The 26870-nt window shown below is 34.3% G+C and overlaps 2 protein-coding genes across 6 annotated transcripts; one reads left to right on the forward strand and one right to left on the reverse strand.

Moving 5' to 3' along the window:
• Nucleotides 1-8853: 8853 nt before the first annotated feature.
• LOC132644145 (adenylate kinase, chloroplastic-like) lies at nucleotides 8854-14975 on the forward strand. Of its 3 annotated transcripts, XM_060360725.1 has the most exons (7): nucleotides 8856-9120; nucleotides 9717-9815; nucleotides 11805-11933; nucleotides 12051-12185; nucleotides 12741-12887; nucleotides 13317-13391; nucleotides 14689-14975. In XM_060360725.1, exons 1-7 carry the CDS (start codon nucleotides 8941-8943, stop codon nucleotides 14764-14766), a joined length of 843 nt encoding a protein of 280 aa, XP_060216708.1. In that variant the 5' UTR covers nucleotides 8856-8940; the 3' UTR covers nucleotides 14767-14975. The 3 variants fall into 3 exon arrangements, with proteins under 3 accessions (XP_060216717.1, XP_060216711.1, XP_060216708.1); XM_060360734.1 differs by lacking the exon at nucleotides 12741-12887 and having other exon boundaries at nucleotides 8854-9120; XM_060360728.1 differs by lacking the exon at nucleotides 9717-9815 and having other exon boundaries at nucleotides 8855-9120.
• Nucleotides 14976-15178: 203 nt separating this feature from the next.
• On the reverse strand, nucleotides 15179-19945 carry LOC132644132 (receptor protein-tyrosine kinase CEPR2-like). 3 transcript variants are annotated; one of them, XM_060360718.1, is made up of 4 exons: nucleotides 19333-19945; nucleotides 16948-18475; nucleotides 15820-16824; nucleotides 15179-15703 (listed from the first exon to the last, which is right to left on the reverse strand). In XM_060360718.1, the coding sequence occupies exons 2-4, from the start codon at nucleotides 18377-18379 to the stop codon at nucleotides 15330-15332; spliced, it is 2811 nt and encodes a 936-aa protein (XP_060216701.1). In that variant the 5' UTR covers nucleotides 18380-18475; nucleotides 19333-19945; the 3' UTR covers nucleotides 15179-15329. The 3 variants fall into 3 exon arrangements, with proteins under 3 accessions (XP_060216701.1, XP_060216694.1, XP_060216686.1); XM_060360711.1 differs by having other exon boundaries at nucleotides 15820-18475; nucleotides 19333-19366; nucleotides 19537-19940; XM_060360703.1 differs by having other exon boundaries at nucleotides 15820-18475; nucleotides 19367-19940.
• Between the last annotated feature and the right edge of the window lie 6925 nt (nucleotides 19946-26870).

Below are 26870 nucleotides of genomic sequence, written 5' to 3' on the forward strand. Positions count from 1 at the left end.
GGTATGATGTGTTTCCCAAAGCCATTACCGATGCTGCTTCTTTCTCTTTTTTCTTTCCGTTTCCGAGAGTACCTGTTTGTATGGCCCTACTAGTAGACTGTAAAGCCGCAAGACTTGTTATTCTCCCTGTCTTAATGCCATCTTCAATCATGTCCCCGGCTTTGATCACCTCTGCAAAAGTTTTTCCACCCATTGTCACCAAACGTTCATAGTATTCCGGCTCTAGCGCTTGAATGAAGAAAGTAACCATTTCTGTCTCCTCCATGGGTGGGTGTACTCTAGATGCTTCTTCCCTCCACCGTATAGCATATTCTCGAAATGATTCGGTGAACTTCTTCTTCAACTTTGTAATTGAGATTCTGTCAGGAGCGATCTCAACATGAAACTTGTAGTGATCCACAAAAGCATTTGCCAAATCATCCCAAGTACGCCATTTGGTTGTATCTTGCTTAGAATACCACTCCAAGGCTTTTCCACTCAAACTCTGATTGAATAGTTTGACTCTTATCCCTTCATTCTTTCCTACGCCAATCAACTTTTCACAATAGACTTTCAAATGAAAGAAAGGGTTTCCCGACCCATCAAACTTCTCAAATTTTGGAATCTTGTAACCTGGTGGCAATTCTACCTCAGGAAATGCACATAATTCTTCATATCTCACGCTTTGGTTACTACCAAGTCCACGCAAACTTCTCATGGCATCCTCCAAACTTTTGAGCTTTCTATTTATCATTTCATCATTAATTGACCGTGCCTCATTTTCAACTTCGACATAATGATCAACATCTGTGCGACATTGTCCCTGGATTTGTGTCATGGGTGGAGGTGTGGTATAAGTATATACTGGCGGAACTTGATGTGTATTGGTAACATCATGTGCCGGCGGTATGAACTGAGTTTTTGAAGAGGTGGTTGTAAATAAAAAGGGAGCATTTTGAGTAAGGGGTTCGGAACGAACCGGCTGAGAGGTGGTAAAATAATTTGCTTGGTTAAATTCGTCCAAATTTGGGAATGGAGGTGGCATAGGCAAAGTCTGACGAACCCCATGAGATGGAGTCATATGTGGTGGCGTTTGAGAAAATGACCGGTTGTGAAGTACCATGTGACTTAATTCAGCAACTCGTCGCTCCAAACGAGCAATGATCTCCAAATGTGTTTCTGGTTGATTAGAAGATGTGGGATCACTCGTGATCGGTAAACTAAGAGATGGCTCAGATGAAGTGGTTGCATTGATCAAACTTTGCTCCATTTTAGAACGAGTCTTTTTAGTTAACCAGATGATTAGTGATGAGTCAGAGTCTGATTTCTTGGCTCTAGACCGTGTGAAATATGGATGCTCCGCCAGTTCCCCTTTAGCACAAGTCAACCTTTTATTTTGAAAAATAAATTTTAAAAAGAAAAAAGATAAAACAAGAAAAAGAAAAAAAGAAAATGAGTCAGTATACGGTAAGGACATATTATTGCATATAAACACATTATTGCACATAATACATCACGTTCTATAATGCAAGGGACCTCTTTATGCCAGAGGTAGGCCTAACGAACATTTGAAGGACAAACATGTTTTTTGATGTGTCATTCCATAACTCTTTCTAAAACTAGTTTACAAGAGTAATAAAAATTTATTACATGCCAGTCAATAATACAATTCAAAGTTAATCTAAGATATCTAATACTTCAACTCCACTAATTTCCTTTGGCTGTCTTCAAACCTCCGGCATTAATTTTGGATGCTCCACAACAACCTGGAACAAAAGGTTAGTTTCCTTGAAATATTTATCTATAGAGTATTAGGTCCACATAATCCACATATTTGTCCTCCAAATAATGCGCATAGATAGTGAGTAGTGTCACTTAGAGTCATAGACTCATTTGGACATTTGGTAAGGTTGACTAATGGACTTAATACACCAAGGGTATTAAGCCTCCTAGGTTCAAAATGATGCATGTCCTTACAAGGTTTTGGTTTTCGCTCTACCTAGGTAGACTAAGAATGGTTTTCCTATGACACAAGGCTCCCCCAAGCGGACAACTTGGAAGTGGAAAGTCCGTGGCCGTCGACTGCACCGCCGATCGACTAAATCCACAAGACCAATCCAACTAAAAGGGTAATTTAGTAGTGCACGGGCGCAAACTGCGAAGCCGCTTTAAGTGTGTGAATATGTGTGAGTTTTCCAGGAGTGGAAGAAATATGAGCGGAATGCCAATTTAAGGAAAGCAATAACATACATATTACATAGAAAATGCATATAAAGAATAAAACAATAATAAAACATTTAAAAACATATAAAGCAAAAAATACAAGAAAAATAAAGCAAAACAAACAAAACATCCAACAAATTATTTATTAACCTAAGTTGTTATGGTTAGAGCCTAAAGTTCCCCAGCAGAGTCGCCAAGCTGTCACACCCCATTTTAACCGGGATCGATTTAGGGAGTATGACGTATTGGTGATTCCTATTTATTTTGATTTTAAGGAGTCGCCACCTAATTAATTTAACGGTGAATTAGGACACCTAGAGATTAACTAAGGCAAAGTTAAAACTAAACCTCGATTAATAGTCTGCTTAACCAGTGTGATTCTAAGTAAGAGTTCTATATTATCCTAAAGGGAAGGTGTCAGGCATCCTTTAGAATCCGTTAACTACGGTTATCCGGCCAAACTTAGGTTAATTAATTAAGGCTAAAGATGCAAATGTAGGGTTTAGATTTTAAGAGAAACGGCTAAGAAATATTGCTAAGATTTTAAAGAAAAATGTAATAATGTTGTTTAAAAATAAGATTTACAGAAAATAATGACTTGCACAAAAGATGACTTTAAATGCTATTTAAAATAAGACTTATAAATGTTGTTAGGACTTTAAATGAAAATATATGACAGTGCTATATAAAATAAGGCTTGTGATTACTTATGTAAAAAGGAGGCTTTAAAATGTTATTTAAAATAAAGCTTATAAGTGTTGCTAATGCTTCAAATGAAAGTATAATAATGCTATTCAAAATAAGACTTGCAAAATATAATAATTTGCATGTAAGCAGAAGAAGATGCGGGTTTGTGCGGTGCTTTGCTAAATATTTGAAACAAACTAAACGATGATATATTAATTGACTTTGCGTTTTAGAAGTACAAACAAGATTATGTTTTTATTAAAAAAGTATGCATAACTTGGATAAACCTTAAAAGATGTCTACAAAATATGTTTTAGTTCCTCTTTGCATGTTAGTGGCGTTTCAAAATTCCCCAGGTAATAAGAATAAAGTATGATTCCTTTAACTCAAATAAGAATTTACGCTATTGAGAATTAATTATTCTAAAAGTAAATATTATAGGTACTATAAATACTTTAATACAAAAAGGAGAAAATGAAACTTATGGAGCTAATTGTTAGTTTTCCTTAAATTAACTACCCATTACTAAAAACTAAATCCCACTAAATTCTCCTATAATTCATCTAAGCTAAGAGACAAATAAAATAAAGTGTTAGTCAAAACAACACAAGTTAAATGCAATAAATACAAAAATAAAATAAAAATAGAAGCCCAGGAAATGTAAATAAATGGGCTCAGCCCCATTTAAAGCTGCTTCGGTCTGTTTCGCTACTGTTGGGCCTCAGCCCAGCAGATTTTATAAACTGCTGCGGATGGGCTGGACATGAAGGAGATTTCGTTGGGCTTTTAGCCCAACATCAAATGTGGAAGAAGGACGAGTCCCTCGGACTCGTATGCGAATGGTCATGCACAAAAAGAAACAGAGAAAAGGATTAGTACAGATGAAGATTTACCAAAACCCACACTTCAAATAAAATGAAGGCAATGGCCGAAACAAACAATATGTATAAAAAATCATGTAACTAGTGAAACAGGATTGAACAAGCAGCACACAACAGGTCTCTTCGAAACACAATAGCATGCCTAAAGGAAAAAAGCTTTCCGCAACAAAAAGAATGTGCACTTGCTGGTTAAAAATAAACACGCTTAGTCTTCAAATTTCGAGATAATACAATGGAGTATTAATCAAAACAGATTGTGCCTTAATTAGCAGCTATCAAACATCAATAATACACCAAAATGACATAGTTAGTTAGCAAAAGGGAGGTCTTTCAATCTTGCATTAACATTACTTGACCCTTTCCAAATTGACAAGTCACTCGTAGTTGACCACTAAACAGAGAGAGCATCCTTTGTTCTTTATCAAAATTGACAAGCTACCCATGACCAAATACTAAACAAAGAGCACAAATATGAATTCCACAAAAATAAAAAAATGAATCCTTCAAACCACCTAAGGGATAGTGACTCAAACATGGAAGAACCTAATTCTTTTAGGCAGAAATTAAGTTTAAACCAACTCCTAATATAAAGATATAAACAACAATCTTCTTTAGTTCATCAAATGCTAAGCTTTTGTTTGAGGAATCAGAGTGCAACGCTAATCGAGCCATACTCCTTATAGGCTTAGATGATCAAAACCAATCTAGAGGGGGGGCTAAGAGACTGATCACTTATAGCATTTGGCTTACTAGATTACTTTTGAACCTTAAAATCAGCTAATTCCCCAAATTGCATATATTAATAAGCCTATATTGTCGAAGCCGTTACAGGTCTTATAACTGAATGGTATCGCTTAGCATACAGTTATAACTGAATGGTATCGTAAATGATGCACACTTCTCGATTCGCATACCAAAACTGCGTAATACTTATCAAATCAACCAAAACATGCTGAACTTTAAACAGGTAGCAAACAAAACTAAAAATTGATTGAAACTGTCAGGATAGCAACAGAACTGGAAACAGACAGGAAATGCAAAATACTACACCCAGATAAGGCTGAACATAAAGGGAGGAGGAGGAAAATTTATTTTATTCAAATAACACATCGTTTGAGAATCCTAAAGGACATGGCCTCTGTTCGTTGCAGTCCGACATATTCAGCAGAATAGCGTATATTGCACATTACCGGTGAAACAGTTTTCTTATAAAAATGTAAACAACATGCTACATCCGAAACATATTCCCACAAGTCATAAGCATTCTTTAAACTAGTAAAGAAAGAACACCCATCTACTAGGCTACTAACCTATTAGGCGTATTTAACTAAAATCAAACTGAACTAAGGCTAATACACAAGCATATTTCGCTGCATTAAACTGCTAAACCTGCTTATTTAAACAAATAAACTCAACTTGACATAGGAACATGCTTAAACACATAGACTAACTAAATTAAACACGACATGATTAATACAACTAGATAAACTGCAGACAGACTAAAACACGACTAAGCAGACAGATCACATAAACAATTCAGGGCAGATGCCATCTTCTATAAACACTAATAGCGAAGTGAAAATGGAGATTCTTTACTATTTTCTTCTAGCCACACTTTAACAGGACTCGGTCAAAGAAGGGACCCTTTAAATCCTTTAAGACAACATTTGACTAGTAAACATCCCGATTTATGTTTCAAACTAGTTCTCAAGCAAAGAAGGCAGGCCACCAACAGAAACACTTAAACTATATTTTAGAATGGTCAAAACTTCATGGCAGCCCAAGTAATCAACATAGAATGCTTACTCATCATAGATACTGACCCAGATGACATTTTAAGGTAGTTAATCTAACAGGCTGGACCAACAACCAATTCAAATCTTAATATAACAGGTTGTTACAGGGAATAAGCTAGGCATTATATGAACAGCACATTAAACTGGACGATGTTAATATCAACAAGTAACTGACCTAAAAATCAATAGCTAAAAATACCTACTCATGCTGAGCTACTAACATTCATAAGTCTGTTAATAGCAATAACTAATGTCTATTAATCGTGCTTAAATCATTGCTAACAGAAGATAACTAGAAATAGCAACTAATGCTCATTAATTATGCTTAAACTATTATTAGCTGGAAATTAAATCAAACAGCAACCAAGCATACAACAACTAAGGCATGACAGAAATTAACAATTAAGACTAAAATAGGAGGAGAAACAACTAAGGAAGATTTACCGACCTTCTTCGGGTGCAGCGAAGTGAGGCGCGGGGTTTCCAATCTAACTCGAAGAATACCAAATCCGAGCTTGCGATGCTCGGATTCCAAGAGACACCAAGACAAACGAAAACAAGAATTGATTTGGTAATTTTTGACTCGATATTAGAACAACATTACAACTGCTAACAGAAATTGTATTTTAGGGGATTCTATGCGGTTAAAAGGACTTCTTTTCCAGGGGAATTTTTGTGCAGCTCTAGAACTTGTATTTTTGCCAGGAATTTTTGGGGTTTTCAAAACCTTGTGATCCCTTTTAGGGGATTTTTGCCGCTCCAAACAACAACAAAAAAAACTACAAAATAGGGGGGTTTTGGGGTCCAAGAACTGTCTTTTCCTTTTCTTTCTGCGATTCTAACCCTGCTATTTATGGGGATTTGGGGGGTTCTTTTGTGTTGAAGAAAAACAGGGGGAGAGGAGCGGGGGAAAAAGGAAGAGGAGCGTGGTGGGGTAGCGGTGTGGGGGTCGTCGGCGAGGTGGGGACGAGGTGATGAAAAGGAGCGGCGGTGGTGGGGTAAAGGGAACGGCGGGGTGGGGGATGGAGATGATGAAGATGATGAAGATGATGAATGAGAAGAGAGAAAGAGGAAGGGAGCGGCGGAGGAAAAAAAAATGAAGGGGAACCCTTTTAGGGTTTCCCTTATTTCGTCTGAAAATGGGTCGGACCCAGTCCATAAATGGACTGGGTTGATTTTTTAGACCGGATATTAAAAGAATGGGTTAGTGAATTAAACATGGATTGATCAAAAATTGAGATAAGAAATATGGTTTAGTCTAAAAAAAACATTAGGAATTAATCGGACTTTGATTTGGGGTCCGGTAAGTCAAAATACGGACCGAGTGCAAGAAATAGTTTGGCTTCTAAATTTGAATAAGAGACCTATTTAAATAACTTGTGTTAAAATATTGCTCAACATGAAATATGCAAACATTAATGCTCAGATAAAAATGGCGTCGTAATAGTCGTGCAATAATATTTCAAAAATCCACAGTAAGATAAATACTATTATTTAATTATGCAAAGATAAATGTGATGCGTGTGCGTAAGCTGGTAAAGTACTGAAAATGATAAAAATTGTGAACTGTAATAATAATAATAATAATAATAATAATAATAATAATAATAATAAGAGTAACTGCAACAGAATAATAAAGTGCCGGTATTGATGAGAAGTTGATAATTTAGTAAAAAATGACTATATATATATTTTAATTTTTCTAAAAATATTAGAGGCGTAAATAGGTATTTTGGAAGAGAGGCGGGACAAAATTGGGTGTCAACACATGTGGTACAATCGCCTCAGTGAGTACTTGGTAAAAGAAGGTTATATAAATGATGCCATTTGTCCATGTGTTTTTTAAGAAAGCAAAATCGGAGTTCGTTATAATCGCTGTTTATGTTGATGACATAAACCTAATTGGAACTCCAGAAGATCTCCAAAAGGCGATTGAATATTTAAAGAAAGAATTTGAGATGAAAGATCTGGGAAAAGCAAAACTTTGTCTTGGTTTGCAGATTGAACATTTGACAGATGGGATCCTTATCCATCAATCTGCTTATACCGAAAAGGTTCTAAAAAGATTTTACATGGACAATGCGCATCCTTTAAGTACTCCAATGGTTGTTCGCTCACTTGAAGTGAGTAAAGATCCGTTCCGACTTCAAGAAGAAAATGAAGAGCTTCTTGGTCCTGAAGTACCATATCTTAGTGCAATTGGTGCACTTATGTATCTTACTAACGCTACAAGACCTGACATAGCGTTCTCTGTTAATTTGCTAGCAAGATATAACTCTTCTCCTACACGAAGACATTGGAACGGAGTTAAGCATATATTGCGATATCTGAAGGGAACTAGTGATATGGGTCTGTTTTATACTAACAAAGGTAGTACAGATCTTGTTGGTTATGCAGATGCAGATTATTTATCTGATCCACATAAAGCTCGATCTCAAACAGGCTATCTGTTTACATGCGGAGGTACTGCTATATCATGGCGATCCACAAAGCAGTCCATTGTTGCTACTTGTTCGAATCATGCTGAGGTAATAGCCATTCATGAAGCAAGTAGAGAATGTGTGTGGTTGAGATCAGTGATACATTTCATCAGAGAAATATGTGGCTTGAAGTGTGATACAAAATTACCCACAGTATTATATGAAGATAATGTTGCATGCATAGCTCAATTAAAAGGAGGATTTATAAAAGGAGATAGAACAAAACACATTTCACCAAAGTTATTTTTCACACATGATCTCCAGAAGAAAGGTGATATTGATGTGCAACAAATTCGTTCAAGTGACAATCCTGCAGATTTGTTCACCAAATCTTTGCCAACTTCAACTCTTGAGAAGATGATATTCAAGATTGGAATGCGAAGATTCCGACATCTGAATATTGGTCTTCATCAGGGGGAGTGAAATACGCGTTGTACTCTTTTTTCCTTAACCAAGTTTTGTCCCATTGGGTTTTCTTAGTAAGGTTTTTAATGAGGCAGCTCTCAAAGCGTATTACTAGATATGTGTACTCTTTTTTTTTTCCTTCATTGAGGCTTTTTCCCACAGGGTTTTTCCATTTTCCTCCACCATCTTAATGGTTCCTCCATTTTCTCATATATTGAATGCATATGTAGCACTATAAATAGAGACATAAGTTTTCATATGAAATACACTTGTAACACATTTTGAAAGAATAGTAAAAATCTCTCCTCTTTTGTCATTCTATTTCTATAGTTTTCATCTTTTAATATTGTGACTCTTTTAACTTCATTTTATAACATATGTAATAAAGTTGTATTGAAATTGTAAGAGGTTAGTTAAGTAAGCCACTTCTGAAAGTGTCCCAAATTTCTTTACAAATTGCACAAAACACGCACAGAGAGTTGTAGCGCCATGGCTTCGTGTTGCTCATTGAGCTTCACAGCAGTCTCTTCAAAGCCAAACAAGCCTTACTCATCACCTATTTCTTCCTCTCTTCAACTCCCAATATTACCTTTTTCTAAATCTTCAAATTATACCCTTCTCCAAACTCAATGCTGCAAAATCCCATTACCAAATAGTCCCACTTTCTTGGTAAGTCTTGCAACTCTTTTGATACCCTTTTGATTTTTACATTAATTTTTGGGTATACAAAAGTCAGTCCATTATCTTAATTAGTGGGTGCAAATACACACTTCACCACCAACCCTGCAATAATAGGGTGTAATTCAGTACTCCCTCTGTCCCAATTTATGCGGCACACTTTTCCTTTTAAGTGTGTCCTAATAAGGATGTCACCTTTCATTAACTTTAAAATGATTTATAGCCGCACAAAAGTTCTAAGGTTTGTTTTAGATGGCAAGTTCTAAAAGTCTGTCTTTTTTAAACTTTGTGCCAAGTGAAACGATTTATACTTCAAAATGTGTTTAACTACATATATATATATATTTCGAGGAGAAGGAAGTGGTATGGTCAAATGAATGAAATGACCCCGAATAGAGCAGAATGGATATTGAATCTCACATATAGAAAATCCAATCTAGTTTTGGGATTGAGATGTAGTTGATTCATTATGGCATAGCTGATTGATTGATTTTTATAATTTATTTTTTGGTTATAGCTTTGTGTAGTGGCTGTGTTAGCCAAGAAGGGAATCTTGATTTGTGGTTGAATTGTTTTTTGGGATTTAGGTTGTGGGGTCTGTGAAAAAGCAAGAACCTTTGAGGATTATGATATCGGGAGCTCCAGCTTCTGGTAAAGGAACACAATGTGAGCTCATTACTAAGAAAGTAATGATTCTTTTCCCTGTCTATGGATCTTTTCTATGATTTGTTCACCTATGAGATGGTGGGGCGGAGTGTAACTGAAATTTGATGTTGAATTCTCTGTTGGAATATCTGTATGAGAAAAGTTTTGGATTATTTTCTACTTGAATAAACTAGAGATTAAGAGCCCGTTTGGATTGGCTTATAAGTTGCTTATAAGCTGTTTTCAGCTTTTTTGAGTGTTTGGCTGGCCAGCTTAAAGTCATTTTGCGCTTAAAATAAGCTCAAAAAAATAATTGGGTCCATTTGACTTAGCTTATCTAAAGCAGCTTATAAGCTGAAAACAGCTTATAAGCCAAAAAAAATAAGTTAGACCACCCCAACTTATTTTTTTTAGTTTATAAGCTATTTGCAGCTTATAGGCATAAGCCCATCCAAACAGGCTCTAAGTTGGTAATGACTGATTTTTGGCAGAGATTGTGTTTTGAAATGAATTACTGGTAGGCAAAATGATGAAACTGACAAACTGAGGAACTATCATGAACATGGAGTAGATAAATTTTCATGTGCAATCTATGGACTTTTGCTAATGTGCGTGATATAGACAAAATGACCATTATATATCTTCTAACGATGATGACAAATTTTAAGTTGCACTAGTCACAAAAGATAACCCTCTCCCAAAGTAAAAGCGTCTAAGCATGTTAAAATCCATCTTTCCAGATCTTTGGAATCCTTTATAAGGTGTTCTTTCCTGCATCAGGCACACAATGTCTAGATGCCTGTATTAAGTAAATCAGTTGGACATTCGGTTTCCAGAAATTTGGTATACATTAAGATCCATGTCAATAATAGAATGTGTGATATTATGCTCTTATACAGGTTTAATTGGCTATATAAGGAGTTGGGAAAAGACACTCCTGCAGGAGAAGATGTGAAGCTTGAAGTAGGAATAATTATCGTCTGTTGCATGGTCTCTGCATTTTCAGACTGATGGTTTTGCTTCCTCAGTGTATCCACTTCAGGAAAGAAGTTCACAAATTTATTTGCGAGTCTAAGATGAGTCAAATGCTGATAAATTTTGAACTGTGAAAAGTGACTGGCAACTTGCTGTGTTTCCCCTGGTAGTGCTCAATAGGTGTGATAACTAGTCAAATATTATCAGATGTTGAGGGGCATGGGAACAGAGTTGGCAGGGTAGTGTCCCAAATTCTGTATCTTTTCATCCTTTCTTCCCCTCATTGCGAACTTCGTAAGTCCCGGGCTAATACACCTTTTCTCCACAATCTTAAAAAACACACAATTATCAGCATCTTTTAAGCTGATATACTAGCATAAGCCAGCTGTTAACCATCGTAATCATCTCAAATCTTATTTTACTGGACAAAAATCTGCTTGAAACTGAAATCCTCTAGCTGCCACTTGCATTACTAGTCTTTCTTCCCCCCCCCCCCCCCCCCCCCCCCCCTTTTTTTTTTTTTTTTTTTTTTTTTGTGTGTGTGTTTGTGGGTTGGGGGGGGGGGGGGGGGTAAGGGAGGGAGGGAGGAGGGGTTAGATTTCTCTGTAATCTTGTAACTAAGATAACCATATAACACTGTCGTGTTACTAGGCTTAACTCGAAAAGCTTCTCGCTAGCATCTGTGACGCATATTTAGCTTGTTCCTTAGCATAACATGAACTTGCTTGTTCTATTATGATTCACTAGTACCTTGTTCCCTATAGTATCTTTATGTTTGTTTGTTTAGAATCCTCATCATGGTTTCCTCTAAATTTCAGACTTTCTCTTCTCTGTATTAAGGACTCAATAGGGCTACTTGAACTGATGCTTCTGCATATTTTGATTAATTTAGCTTTAGTTTGATTTCTATGCTCGTTATTGCTTTCCTTGTACTTGTGAGGAGTTATATTGCTTGTTGCATTTGATGTTAGTTACTCCTTTATTGCCCATTTTCCCTGTTATGTATTACTCTGTGAGAAAGAACAATTTGAATTCCGTTGAGCTCATATGTGCAGTATGATTTGGTGCATATCGCTGCTGGAGATTTACTGAGGGCCGAAATTGCTGCAGACACTGAAAACGGAAGACGAGCAAAGGAATATATGGATAAAGGGCAACTGGTACCAAATGAAATAGTTGTAACGGTAGGTTAACCTTGCATACTGATTCCTGCTTTTGTTAACATGCTGTTTTATAGGTTGTAAAAGGTCATCAGATCACAATGTTATATTCATGAGTTATTCATTAATACCTTGATTCAGATGGTCAAAGATCGGTTGATGCGTCCAGACTCTCAAGAGAAGGGTTGGCTTTTAGATGGATACCCTCGGAGCTTGTCTCAAGCAGTAGCTCTCAAAGAATTTGGTGTCCAGCCAGACCTTTTTATTCTTCTGGAAGTGAGGTTCTACTTTTGATATCCCTCGTAGTTTGTTTCTACCTCTTTCTAGTTAATGTCAAATGTAGAGAACGAAATGGAACAGTATAGAACATCATTTCTCTAAAATTTACCTGAAAAAACTTTTAGAGGGATTAATGCGCTTGTGGTCTATGTATTCCAATTAAACATATTTAGCCTTCAATCGAGAGAACTGTTCTCTTTCGGTTCCTCCTCTAGCATAAAATACAAACTAAAAATATCAAAATACATTTCTTAGCATAAAAAGTGACTAGTCGTATGGTTTAATATTTATATGGTAGAGGGGCGAAAGTATGTGTTTCTTACTAATTGAAGGCTAAATGGCCTTAGTTGTACATAATGAGGACCAACATTACAATTTACGAATAATTGAGGGACCAAAATCACATTTCTTCCGTATTTTAAATATCGATGGTTTTTCTAAAATTCTTGTTTCTCTTTAGTAGAATAACTGAAGGGGGTTTCGGAATAAATGTGACATCATTGAGTCATCAACCATTGTGTTAACATGAACAAATTATGTCGTGAACCATAGGTACCAGAAGAGATACTTGTTGATAGAGTGGTTGGCCGTAGACTAGATCCTGTAACTGGGAAAATATACCATTTGAAGTATTCTCCTCCAGAAACAGAAGAAATTGCAGCAAGGCTTACCCAGCGCTTTGACGATACAGAAGAAAAGGCATGTTAATCCGTGAAAAAAATTTACCTTACAATTTTTTTAGAACTTTCGTGGCATTTTTACTGTAGGACTTATCCCTTTGTATGAAGCTTTTATTTCATATAAGGTTGTTTAATAGATCCATTTATATCTATCCTCCTTTTTCTTTCACACCTTCCACCCCAAAAAAAGAAAAGAAGAAAAGAAAATTGTAAAGAATCCCATGTTTCTCATTCTTCTGGAAATTTTGTTGCTGGTCTTAAGTTTTATTGTTCAACTGAGTCATTCTTTTAGCTATTTCCTTTTCTATTTTCGTTTTCGTTTTCCTTTTCCCATGCTTACTCAAGTGGCCTTGTAGATGAGCGACTTAAGTATAGTTTTCGATAACCAGAAATTTATGTTTTAATCAGAATTGTTTCTCTTATTTATTTTTAAAATTACAATTTACAGGTGAAGCTGCGTCTGCAAACTCACTATCAAAATGTGGAATCAGTTCTCTCATTGTACCAAGATATTACAGTCCAGGTATATACTATACCTTCTCAAAAAGAAAGACAATCCAGTTATTCTTTGTGCTACAGATTTGTCCAATTGCTTCACTCCAGAATGCAGATTGAAACATGTGAATGGACAGATTACTTCCCCAAATGTACATGTGACATACTCATGATCAAACGAGATACTTTTAACTTGTTCCTCACTTTTATGCTTGACTATTTTTGGGGTTTTTGATGGTTCCCAAGATTTTGTTTAACAGGAATTTAGTCAGTGAAAACAATGTGGATTGGGGTGATTACTTGGGTAGAAGTCGTTTGGTTTTCTAATTGATAAAGAATAATATTTCAGTTATTTTGACTTGTTTCACAAGTAGGTCATCAAATATTTGATTTAAATGGTGTTCTAGTTCATTCAGGCTGGTCTATCCTCACCACTTTGTAAAACAATAAGGGGTCATTGGTAGTTGGTTTAGAGATCACTTATTCATGTATTATTCTCTGCGTAACTAATACAACGTTTGGTAGCTAGTAAAGAACTACCTTATTCATGGATTAATTTCTGGATACTTATACCGCGTTTGGTAGCTAGTTAGGAAGTAAGTTATTTATGTATAAAATTAGTACGATGTTTGGTTTGGAATTTCGACACCCGCATAACTAATACATGTATAAGTTATGAGGGAATCTATGTATATTTTATGCGGGGTAGAAGATGGAATAACTGATACATGAATAAAAAGTTGAAATGACAATATTACCCTTATCACTTCCCATTTAAATACTTTCCTTTTCTAAACAAATATTTTTATATAATTTTTAATATAATATTTTAATTTTAAAAAGTATATAATATGTATTAACTTTTAATATAACAAACCAACATTCAAAGAAATAATTTATGCATAACTAAACCATGCATAAGTAAACCCATTACAACTAATACTTGCATTACTAATACCTACATAATTAAATCCTGTATAACTAATACCTACATCACTAACACCTGCATAATCCTAACCAGCTACCAAACGACCCCTAAGGGAAGCCATAGCAGAGGCGCTATACATGCTCTTTATCTTAATATTATTCATCTCTCCTCAATATGACAAAAGGAATAGCAAATCTTTTTTTAGTTCTCCATTCATACCAAACATTCTGACGGGAAATATACTTAATCAAGAATCCTTTCACTTATCCTCCTCCTTCACTGAACAAGGGTACTGTATGTCCCAACTCTCCATACGCATGCACGAGCGTGTTGTTATCAGTTATCGATGTTAAACTTGTATCTTCTTCTCTCTGTGTTCTGAGTATTTTAATTTCAGGTGGACGGAAGCGTTTCCAAAGAGGAGGTATTTGCTCAGATTGATGGTGCATTATCTCAACTTCTTGAAACAAAGTAAGGAAAATTTGGAACCGTAATGTGATAGAGAGCAGGAAAAATCAGTAACATGTACAATGTAATACTGAAGAGGATCACAAAAGATAGAGCAATGAGGGGTTTTCTTGATTTCAGATTGTTGATTGCAATCCCTCTTATACAAATGTATTGAAGTATTCTTGTATATCATTTTTGCTCCAACTATCTATTTTTGAGTGGATATTCAATGAATCATCTGGTATTTTGCAAGAGTAAGTGATTCTTAGAAAGACAAACTTAATACAGACCTATGCTAAGATTAAAACTTAAAGTTCCAAAGTTGAAAAGATAGTTCCTTAATAATAGACATTTGACTTTCCACATTTCAAATTAATCGGACGTCTAAAGTTTCCAACCACAGCAGAAAATAACATTTTATCTTACACAATTCAAGCTTTTACACAAATAAAGTGGAATATCATTTCACATGGTATAAATTTATGTATATCAGGTACCTGAAACCAACTTGAGAATTATACTACATAGCAACTATTAACAGGGAAAAACAAAAAAAGAAAAGTAAAAAAGAAAGGAACACAGAAAAAACTAGACCTCAGAAAAACTGTACCCCTTTTTCTCAGATTTGCTTGAAGACCTAAATATCCAAGGTTCAGCATCAACAAGCATATTGACAACTTCTTTCATGCTGGGGCGCAAATTTGGAAGCTTTGTAGTACAAAGTGTGGCAATTCTTAACACTTTGATCATGTCATCTTGAACAAGTTCAGAAACCACCTTTTTATCAAGAACTTCTATGACTCTTTCCTTGTCATCTAAATGAGTTGAGGTCCAGTAGACCAAGTCTTTACCTTCTCCATAGGCTTCTTCTATTGGTTTTCTTCCAGTTACTAGCTCTAATAGCACGACACCAAAGCTGTAAATGTCGCTCTTTTCTGTTACTCTGAGAGTGTATGCCATTTCTGTCAAGCAAACAAATAAAAGGTCAATGTTAGAAAAGTTGCATTTTTGTAGTAGAATGCCTACATCTGTATGCAAATTCAAGAATCACTGAATTTCAGGTTTTCTTGAAACTTACCAGGAGCCATGTAACCATGAGTGCCTGCGAAACAACTAACCTCGGATCCCCTAGAAGAAATTCCGGAAACTTTTGCAACCCCGAAATCTGACACTTTTGCTTCATACTCCTCATCAAGTAGAATGTTGGTTGATTTGATATCTCTATGAATAATAGGAGGGCAACAATCATGGTGTAGATACGCAATTCCTTTTGCAGCTCCAAGTGCTATTTTATATCTCTGATACCAATCTAACTCTGGCTTGCCACCCTTGATCTCTCGGTGCAGTGCCTCGAAAAGATTACCATTTGGCATGTACTCGAAAACCAAGATATTTGAACCTTCTTTCACTAAACTGGCATACAACTTAACTATATTCCTGTGCCTGATTTTCCCCAAAATTTCCATTTCCCTTATCAAAACTTTCACAGCATTCCCTTTCCACAATTGCTTCACAGCTACAGTTCCACAACCTTTCTTCAAGTCTAACCGATAAACTTTTCCTGTACCTCCACTTCCGATCAAATTGTCCTCGTCGAAATCACAAACTTCATCTGCTTCAAATTCCACATGGTGGAAGCTCTCAAGCTTCCATTTTGCATTTGTTCCCTTGCCTTCCTCCAGTTTTTCTTCATCATCTGCTTCATGACTATGCTTGTAGTTTAGGTAGCTGACGAGCAATAAACTGCCCATTAGAACGGCTAAGGAGAGCAACACAATGCAAGACACAACTAGTTTGTTTAACTTATGTTGGCCAGCCTTCCCACTACAAACACCTAAGCGTGAGTTCATCGAGAATCTTATGCTTCGATCAATACAAAGTCCTTTGTTACCAGCAAATGCCTTGTCTCCTCCCATTGTTAAAAGATCTACTGAAACTTCTCCTGATAGCTGGTTGTTAGAGAGATCCAATGAAGACAGCTTCAGATTGTCCAAGGTAGTCGGTATTGTACCGGTGAGTCTGTTGTGTGAAAGATTCAGAGAGTTCAAAGAGGTCATTGTTGATAAGGAATTGGGAATGCTACCTGTAAGAAGATTGGAAGCAAGATTCAGGTCTGCAAGCCTAAGAAATTCACCCAATTCTGATGGGATTTTCCCTGAGAATGAGTTTTTCTCCAAATGCAAAGATGAAATTTGGTTTAGTTTACCAAGTTCAGAAGGTATCGCACCCGAGAATTCGTTGTTATCCAAGTACAGCCTTTCCAATTCTGTGAGTTTTCCAAGTTCTTTTGGAACCTCACCTGAAAACCTGTTGTTTGATAATACCAACTGATTCAAGCTAGTAGCAGCTCCAATTTCTTGAGTCATAGTTCCACTGAATTCATTATCGCTGAAATCCAGCATCAATACATTGGGAAGTCCCCATACACCATTAGGAATTTTCCCAGAAAGTTGATTGTTACTGACCCTCAATCTTTGTAAAGGCTTGCAGGAGGAATAAGTACTCGGAAATTCCCCTGAGAAACTGTTCTCAATAGCTAGCAAAAACTGCAGGTTCCCATTTTGACACAAGTACTTTGGGAATTCACCAGTGAACTTGTTTTCAGATATGTCTATGCTATTCAGGGGCGAAAACCGACCAAGATTTGCTGGAAATGCACCAGAAAAACTGTTCCTGTACACAGAAAAGGCATCAAGATTTTGCATTTCTCCGAAACCAGGAGGAATTTCACCAGAGAAGTTATTCTTGAATATTTGAAAAACTCTTAACTTCTTCAGGTTCCCAATTCCCCGAGGCAACGTCCCATGCAACTGGTTGCTAGAGGCATCAAATTCTTGCAAAAGAGAGAGGTCTGCAAGTTCTACAGGCAGTTCTCCTCTCAACTTATTCTGAAACAGCTCAATTTTCCATAAATTTTTCAGCTTGTTTATAGACTTTGGAAAATTCCCAGAAATCTGATTTCTTGAAATATCCAATGTTCCTAGTGCCTCCATTTCAAAAATGGATTCTGGGATTTCTCCTATCAAATTTGAGCCTGCCAGGTAAAGCCAATACACTTTCTTTAAATTCCCAAGAGTCTCGGGAGTTTTACCTTCAATAAAGTCATTATCCCCGAGGCCTAACGCAACCAAACTAGTCAAATTTCCAAACCAAGTTGGGAATTCTCCTGAAAAGTAGTTTATAGACAAGTCCAAAACTTCTAAGTTAGTCAACTTAGATAAATCAGGTATCGTTCCGTTCATGTTATTTCCAGTGACATTCAAGACTCTGAGATTGGTGCAGTTGGTAAGTTCACTTGGAAGTTTCCCTGATAGTAAATTTGAGGGTAGCACAAGAGAAGTGAGACTTTGGAGTGTAAAAATTGAAGGGGAAATCACTCCAGAAAGGGACTTATTATCAAGGGAAATTTCAGTAACAAGACCAGTATTTTTATCACATGTAATTCCATAAAAGTTACAAGGTGATTCTGAATTCTTCCAAGAATCTAAGTAACTTAAAGGATCATTGAGCTGATCTTTGAAATGTAAAAGAGCCTGAGTTTCTTCAGTTAAGGACTTGGATGGCCGGACAAAAAAATTCAAAAACAAGAAAATAGCAAGAATTGGGAGGGAGTTTTGGAGTTTTTGGATTCTGGCCATTGTTGATATTGGAGGGGCAAAAGGGTCATTTCATGAGGGGACAAATCCAATCAGGTGCTCCATTATTGCCATGATGGGTGTCCATCCTAGAAGTGGCTGAAAGAAGAACAGTGGGAAACTCACAAATCAAAAACTAAGGTAAAATGGCATATAAAATAATGTATAAAATAAATAACATATCCAATTCAAAAAGCTGTCTTTTTTCAGAAATGCTGTATACCTAACCAAATGTTTGTCATATACTTTACTATATTTCTCCAATATGAAATAAAATTGCAGTTCAAGAAAAAGAAAACTTACAGATACAGCAAGTACAATTACAAGATAGAAGCAAATACATACACATATTGGGTGTTGTTGGGTGGGGGTGGGAAGGAAATAAACTGATGTTAAGATGTCAATTTCTCATTTAGTTGTGAATTACACTATAAAAATAAAATTATCTGCCTTTAAAGTGACTCAGAAAGTATAGTCTTACCATATTTTACAGACTGTCTAAGTTTATGAAAAAAGATACTGATTTGCCCAAAAAAGGATAGGAATATATAACCAAGAAGATTGAAATCTTGGACTTAATATTTGTACACTGACAATTTTTAGAAACTTATCTCAAATGATCAATAACATAACAACTTTTTTCCAACAAAATTATAGTATACTGCAATAGGCAAACAAGAAACAAGGGAATGAACTGATTGACAGAAAACAAACAGCTCTCATAATTAACAGAAACAGAGATATTCAGAGAAACAAAAAGGTATACCTTAAAGAAAACATAAGTAACATGCATCTTAGTTGTTAAGAATCATCTCATAATTCATATACACAAAAACTTTGGACAGTTATGTAGTTATTACATACCAATAGAGAGCAAAAACTCAAAAAGAAACATATATGATGAAGGAAATCAAAAGTCTAACAAATGAACAAGGATTCAAGAAAATACGAGTTACCTGAAATAGTAAGATGATTTTCTTTATGAGTTACCTGAAATAGTAAGATGATTTTCTTTCTGAGAAGAGTTTATTCACACATAAAGAAGCAGAAAGCTTCAAATATTTGCTTCTTCAAACTTTTGTTTTCTTCAGTAGCCAAAAGAATTCAAAAGTTTGAATGAGACCCCCCAAAAGGAAAAGGGAATTTGCAGTGTCCCTCACCAGATATGGAAAAAAAGAAAAAGAAGTTTCTGAATGAAGAGTTTGGTAGTTTTAGTCCAGTAAGTGAGAAGAAAATATATGGGGTCTTAGTAGGAAGGCAAAAATGATTAGAGAAAAGACTATAAGAGGAGATAAGGCAAAGGGTTGGGGTGTGGAGTATTAGTGCATTGATTAATAAAAGAAACAATGTCTGAAAGCGAAGCTGAGTTATGCAAGAAGAAGGTGACAAATATGAATAAAGAAGCTTTTTAGAAGAGTTGTAAGAACCTCTAAAACTGCCAAATTAAAAACCACGTATGTTGATTGAGATTAAGACCTACTCATTTCGGTGAGGATCTCCCTTTTATATATTGGCAAGTGTTAAAGTTGTCTGTCATCACTAAGGTCGAAACAATGAAATTTGTTATGCACCTAGATGTCACGGATAGTAACCTTGGAAATCAAAGGCAGAGCTAGATTTTTAGTTTATAGATTTTGGATTATAATTCTTTTTGTTTATTGGATCCAAATCGGTAGCTAAACATCGGCTCTATCCCTACTGAGACTAGAAAGCTCCTCCTAAGGTATGGTTTCCTCTTTAATGGATCATATCCGGCTTAAAACTTGATTATGAAGTTTTTAGATATCGAATGGTTATAAAATAAAGGCTATTAAATTAGGCTTAAATCAAGATAACTATATATAATGAATAAATTAGTAATTTGTAAAATAAGGCTGACAACTTTTTATAACAAATCAAATTGCATTGATTATGTAAACATTAATTTTCATTATAATTGGTTTTAAGAAGCCTTAAAATCCCTCTGATTTACATACAGGGGCAATACTTTCTATAACAAATTAAATTGCACTAATGACATAAACATTAATTTTCAGTATAATTGGTTTTAAGAAGTCCTAAAATCACTCTAATTTTTATATAGGGATTAGGATCCGCCTCCTTTTCATTTCTCTTCTCTCCATTTTCTCAAGTTCTTGCTTGGATTAATGACACATATCATTGTCTAAAATTAATGGCCTAGATTTAATTAACTAAAGTAAAAACTCTAACCACAGTTAGAATAATTAATTACTTCCATATATTTGCTCCCAAAATTTATTTTTACAATCCCACAATTCTAAATCTACATTATAATTTTTCTAAATATATTAAAACTCTTCTTTTTTGGCATGAATAAATTTTTGCCGCGAATCATTGTTATTTTTTTTCTACTTTTTTTCTATCTCTCGATATTGAAGCTTATCTCATAGGTATATACTCACCTTCTCATTCGAAGATGGAAAATTAGAAGTAAACTCCAGCCTATGAATTATGATGATATAATTAAAGAACTTTATAAAACAATATTTGCCAAATTAAAAAAAAAATCTGGCTTAACATAGTTTTAGTAGTACAAGCAAATTAAATTCACACAACTTTCTGTTACTCAGTCGCCATATAGGAGTTGTGGCCTTTTCAAATTCAATTAGAAAAATAAATATTATGAAGAAAAAAAAGGATAGACGTAAAAATATTTAAGGCACGGCAAAAGTTTACTCAAGGAAAGAAAGAAAAGTTTTTAATATATTTAGGAAAGATATAAGGTAGATCTGGAATTATGAGATTGTAAAAATATATTTTGGGAGCAAATATATGGAAGTAATTAATTATTCTAACTATGGTTAGAGTTTTGTTTTTGTCAATTAAATCTAGACCATGACATGTGTCATTCATCCAAAAAAGAATTTGAGAAAAATGAAGAAAACAGAAATGAAGAGGAGCCGGATCCGATTATGGATTAGGGGCAAACTCATAAGATAATTTACTAATTTATATTGACATAATACAATCATTAATCCCAAAAAATCACAAAAAGATATGAGAGATATTCTTCTCAAATTGCAGAACCAATTGTAGTAGTTTCACGGAAATATAGAGCACCAAATATTATATGGTCGATGAACTACGTACGTATCTTAATTTTATGCGTTCTACGTGCCAAAGTGTTTTTTTAAAATATTATTTACGCTATTTTAATTTTTAAACGGGTTGAATTGATATCTTGCCATTTACAGAGCCAAAGCTAACACTTAACATTTTTAAAATTAATGAAACTCTTCAAGAGAAAAATTAATAGCTTACCTGGGTCGTAATAATTATGTATGTTACTTCGTTATAAGTTCTATTTTAAGAAATCAATCTATCATGTTTCACTATCTAAATGTTGTTCTCTGACAAAAAAAAAATCTGAAAGACACCTTTCTATATTTGATTGGAGAATGAAAAAAAAAATCGGATGAAGCATATATTAAAATTTAATAATAGAATTGACAAATCGGATTTTCTTTTGATAAAATTTTGAGTATAAAAGTAATAATAATTTCCAAGTATTGATTAGATGAATAATACAAAGTTCACTATTGAGGTATAGCTGCGAAGCCTTTTTTGATAAAAGATATGTTTTCGAAAAATCTTTTATCGTTCATGTTATTTTTTTTATGATTTTCTATTCAGTGTTCGATATTCGTATTGAGACACAATTAAATTTGAATTCACACTGAAAAAATCTTACAGTTAGGGATAAAGTGCTTTTTAATTAGGAGGACTTCACATATATACCGAGAGTTGGAATCAAATAGCTTTAATTGAATAAAGAAATACTTATCATTTCACCAATTCTTGTATCGGTATATATGTTGATGATTTCATGTTATGGGGTTGGCGGTGGTAGTAGATTTGTTGAGGAATGGGGACCTTACATGCAAATATGCGGTACTATATAATTGTGGAGAGAGTTGACTGAAAGTCAACTAAAATTATTGAGATATGAATGCTCTACTGGGTGTGTCAGATAAATCCAACACCACACAGTTCTTTGATATGATAGCTTCACTTCATCAGCTTCCTGGTTATGAATTTATCACATAATACATCGCACCTTTGGTTTAGCCAATTATTGTGATATGCAGAGTTGCAGACTATTTTTTTCACTTTTCTATTCTCTTTTCTTTTTCAACAAAATAAAAGATCTGTATAATATTCATGGAATCCTAATTTGTTCTTTCTGGTTTTAATTATCCCTAAGGTGCTTTTAGTTTTTGTGACTTTTGATAAATGAATAAAGCTAGTAAATCAAACAAATGATACATGAGATCGAATAACTAAATCACATCTATTTTCATCTTGACTTAAATACCTTGTATTGACTTCAAACGAGTATTCATGTATTTGTTCAACATTATATCTTAAGTCAATAATATTTTCCATTTATAATTAATTTTAAAGGTGGTAATGGTTTACCCTTTTAATCTACAGTCTTATATAAATACCTGATTAAGCAAATCTTATGTCGAGAAACCACGAAATAGATGATGATATTTAAAGAAGTAAGATATAAACCCTAATGAATCAGTTTAAATACGAATATACGATCCTGATGACCTTAAGCAAAAATATCACTAGTAGTCTTCGTTATACCTTAGCGTCCTATCCCTAGAATGAAAATTGATTAAGAGGATCATGTTTAGCTTATAAGTAATATCACTAGTGTCCAGTGGTCTTCATTATAGGAAAGTTTATAACTTGGTAAACTGGCTTATAGTTTTGTTTTGGTTCTACATGTTTGATAAACCCTTAAAATGCTTAATTACAATTCAAGTGCTTACTATAAGTCAAACAATCAAAAGTCATAAGCTTGTTAACCCCTAGCTTATGTTTCAGCTTATAAGCACTTAGTTTGACCCAGATTTTATTATATTATTTTAAATATTTTTCTAATTCCCAAAATACTTTTACTAAAAATAAACGGTTGGCTGCCTCATTCTATATATATTCATTGTTCCTATTTTTCCTCAAAGATAATTTAAATTGGTATTTTAATTATTTTGCCAAAAGAATAACGTATTTGTACTTTTCTACCAAACAAATTTCTAACTGATATCAGTTCAACACTTCTATTCAACGTAGTTGCTTCTTTATAAAATTAATTTCATCACTGAAAAGTGGTTATAAGTACTTAATACTTGTCAATTATTTGCCATCACTAACCCAATCGGGCTCTAAAAATTATATCATTCAGGGGAGAAGAAATGTAAAATTCTAGTATATGATTAACATTTTCTTCGACGTGGAAGTCCACATCATTTCGGAAAGTAAATAGGGACTAAAAATTCTAAATTTCTGAAGCATCTAGAGGTAGCTTCAATTTAACCAAAAAAAAAAAGGAAAGTAAAATATAATAAAATGCAGCCTGATGCATTAAGCTCCGCTTTAAGTGAAGTCCGGAGAAGGATCGAACCACAAGGGTTTATATTTAACTTACCCTACATTTCTGTAGTATAAAACTTAAAAAGAGAAGAAATAGGGAACAAGAAAGAAATACGATAAAATTAATTTTGGAATTTCAGCCGTCTACGCTATTTTCCAACAACGGAATCCTAAGCAAAAGGCTTAATATTCTAAAGCTCGTTTTCTTTTACTTCCTTTTTTTTTCTGGTAATTTACTTTCTAGAAACTATTTAGAGTCCAAAACGTCTTATTTTGTCCTGTTTATATCTTATTCTTTTTTTGATGACATATGTTTTGGTTTGGCCTAGATAGACTTGATACTTATCTTCCTTCACCACTAGCAAAGAAAGTTCTAGTTGCAGACTTGCAACAATTGTTTATTCTTTCCTTTTCAACATCTAGTCACAAAGCTTCCCTTCTCTTTTTCAGTTTCAAGAGATAATCAATAAATCAAACGAGAAAATACAAAAAGGACATGCGAAATCATTTATTCTATTAACCATTACTATTAATCTTACTGACATTAGTATATATATTTTTATCGATTTTCACAGTTTGAGAGAGTACAAAATTTAATTTTTGTTTAGAATACACACTATGGTGACGTGTAGTCTCTAATGATATTTTACTCTTTAGGCCTAGACGGTTATATTATTTTAAAATGACTTCACTAAGATCTAATGCTTTGTTATATACTCAGTATCTCTCATGTGTTTTATCAATGTAATATTCATCTAAAGTTTTCCTCCAAAAAACTCAACTGAGATTTGTCTATTATCGCCGAATGATGCATTCAGAGTGATCTGATACTACTTCTAATAACTTTGCTCACAAGTGATATTATTTGACCCAGTTTTAAAACACGTCTTATGGTGTTAATTAGGTTTGTTTGATTACATATCTGATATTCTACCCTTTTGTCAATGCAGTATATATGTGCCTGGAATGTTGCATAAATGATAATTCTTCCCTATTTTAACCTTGTCTTGTTAGTTAAGCTAATCTTTTCTTTCATAAAAATATACACATATTTCAGTCAATACAGGAAAATTATTTTGAAATAGCAATAACTAAAGAAGGTTGATTCGCCTACTTCAATTTACTTACTATATAAGCTTACAATTCACTGTCGTTTTCATTTAACAACAAACTCAACTGACTGATTTTGACGCAAAGTAGTTTAGCACAAATTTTAAAGTTATGTAGAAATTGATAATTAAAGTAATGAACTTCTATAGTTAATTAGTATTAATTAAAAGAGAGTTTGGTTGCTTACTTCAAATCGTCCCTTCATGTAATCAAGTAAGAAGATAGAAGGAAATTTATATAAACAGAATAAAGTACGTAGACGTAAGCTAAAGTCTTATTAGTCGGTTAATAATCGAACATTAGAATAATTAATTTGTAGCTTATTAATTATGTAGTTGGAGGTGCTTGGCTTTGATTGGCTGTTTGACCATCTTAGTGAAAATGCTCTAATTGGTTCAGTATCTTTGTCGTAGGCCTGTTCACAAATCGGTTCAATTCGAATTTTTGAACCGATACGAAACAATTTGGATAATTCAATTTGGATAATACAATTCGATTTTGATTTACAAATGCAATTGTAAAATTTACGATTTAACGGTTCAGATACGGTTGACTTCAATTATCAACCGAACCGACCCGAACAAACCGAATTTATATGCCACTAGTGACTAGTATGACTAATATTCTAATAGTCTAAATATATACGCTTAATACTTAATAGCGAAGTAATATTTATTTAACTTCAGAAGTGGTGCAAATGAATGTCTGCATGCACACCTTGCACTGGATATTCACTTGTTGGCCTCAAGCTGTCTTCCCTTTTAGTCTTTCATCTTTTCAGCGTTCTTCTCACGAGCCATCTTTGTCTTATGGCCATTGCCTCCACCCATGACTTTGTTTGTTCTTTGATTTTAGCCAGTACAAATTAGAGTTTTTTTGTTTTTTGTTTTTTTGAGGATGCAAACTGAGTTATTATGCTTGTCTGCTTGCAAGTTACAAGATGCCGGATTATTAATTTGGTATATGTAATGTGGTGTTGGCGGATTTGTATGCTTGCACAAGTTGTCAAGCTCTTGTTTTGCTATTTATATATTATTATGCTTGCAAGTTTATGATTTTTTCTTGGTTAATGTTTTGGTTATAAGGCTGCAAATTTAGGATCTCATTATTTTTTGTTATGTTTACTCGAAGACTGAAATGAAATAGTTACTTGTTTAAATTTCGAATAAACTGAACAAATCGATTTGTGTAACCGAACCGAAATAATAAAAAACGAATCGAATTGAACTTAGAATGGATCGAGTTTGGTTGAAAATTTTAGAAAGTCGAAATTCGAAATTTCAACTCGATGATGTCCAAAATCGAACCGAACCGATTCGTGCACAGGCCTACTTTGTCGTACTCGTATTGCAACAGTAGTCTATTAGTTTTAAGAATTATGTCACCGTATTCAATTAGTTCTACTTACTAAAATCTATGTTAACAATTATAATTAATCAGTAATTTAGCCTTTGAAGTAATACCGTATCTCTTCCAATAAAGGTGGTTTTATTTTATTTAGTAATTATATCACTTATTTTATCATTTAGGTAACAGCCAAAGTCAGTTTATAATTCAGTAACAAACTTACCCACAAATCCTCTTCCACAACGGAGAACCTGAAAAAGGGGGAAAAAAAAGGTTTACTTTGTTTAACTAACATGGCAAAACTAAAGTTCCTTTTCTTTTTGTTTATTTATACCTAATTAAAAGTTCAGTCAAAGATATTCGTTTAACTAACATGATAACATAATTTATATCATCAAATAAATTTGTTAAAGGAAGCAGGGCAATGATAGCACATACTGGTGGGAAGGAAAAAAAATGCATTGGTTGTTCAGCAAAACCTTATAAAAACATTCGGATGTGGATAGTGTTGTAGGCAGTGGGAGGAGTTTATTTTTCAGAATGTCACTCAACTATCCTCACTGTAATACAAAAGTCACTTAAATTTATTTTATAACAGGAAAGTCACTCAACTATCGTTATTGTAACACAA

The sequence above is a fragment of the Lycium barbarum genome, chromosome 1, assembly GCF_019175385.1.
Source record: "Lycium barbarum isolate Lr01 chromosome 1, ASM1917538v2, whole genome shotgun sequence".
In the NCBI taxonomy this organism is placed as follows: domain Eukaryota; kingdom Viridiplantae; phylum Streptophyta; class Magnoliopsida; order Solanales; family Solanaceae; genus Lycium; species Lycium barbarum.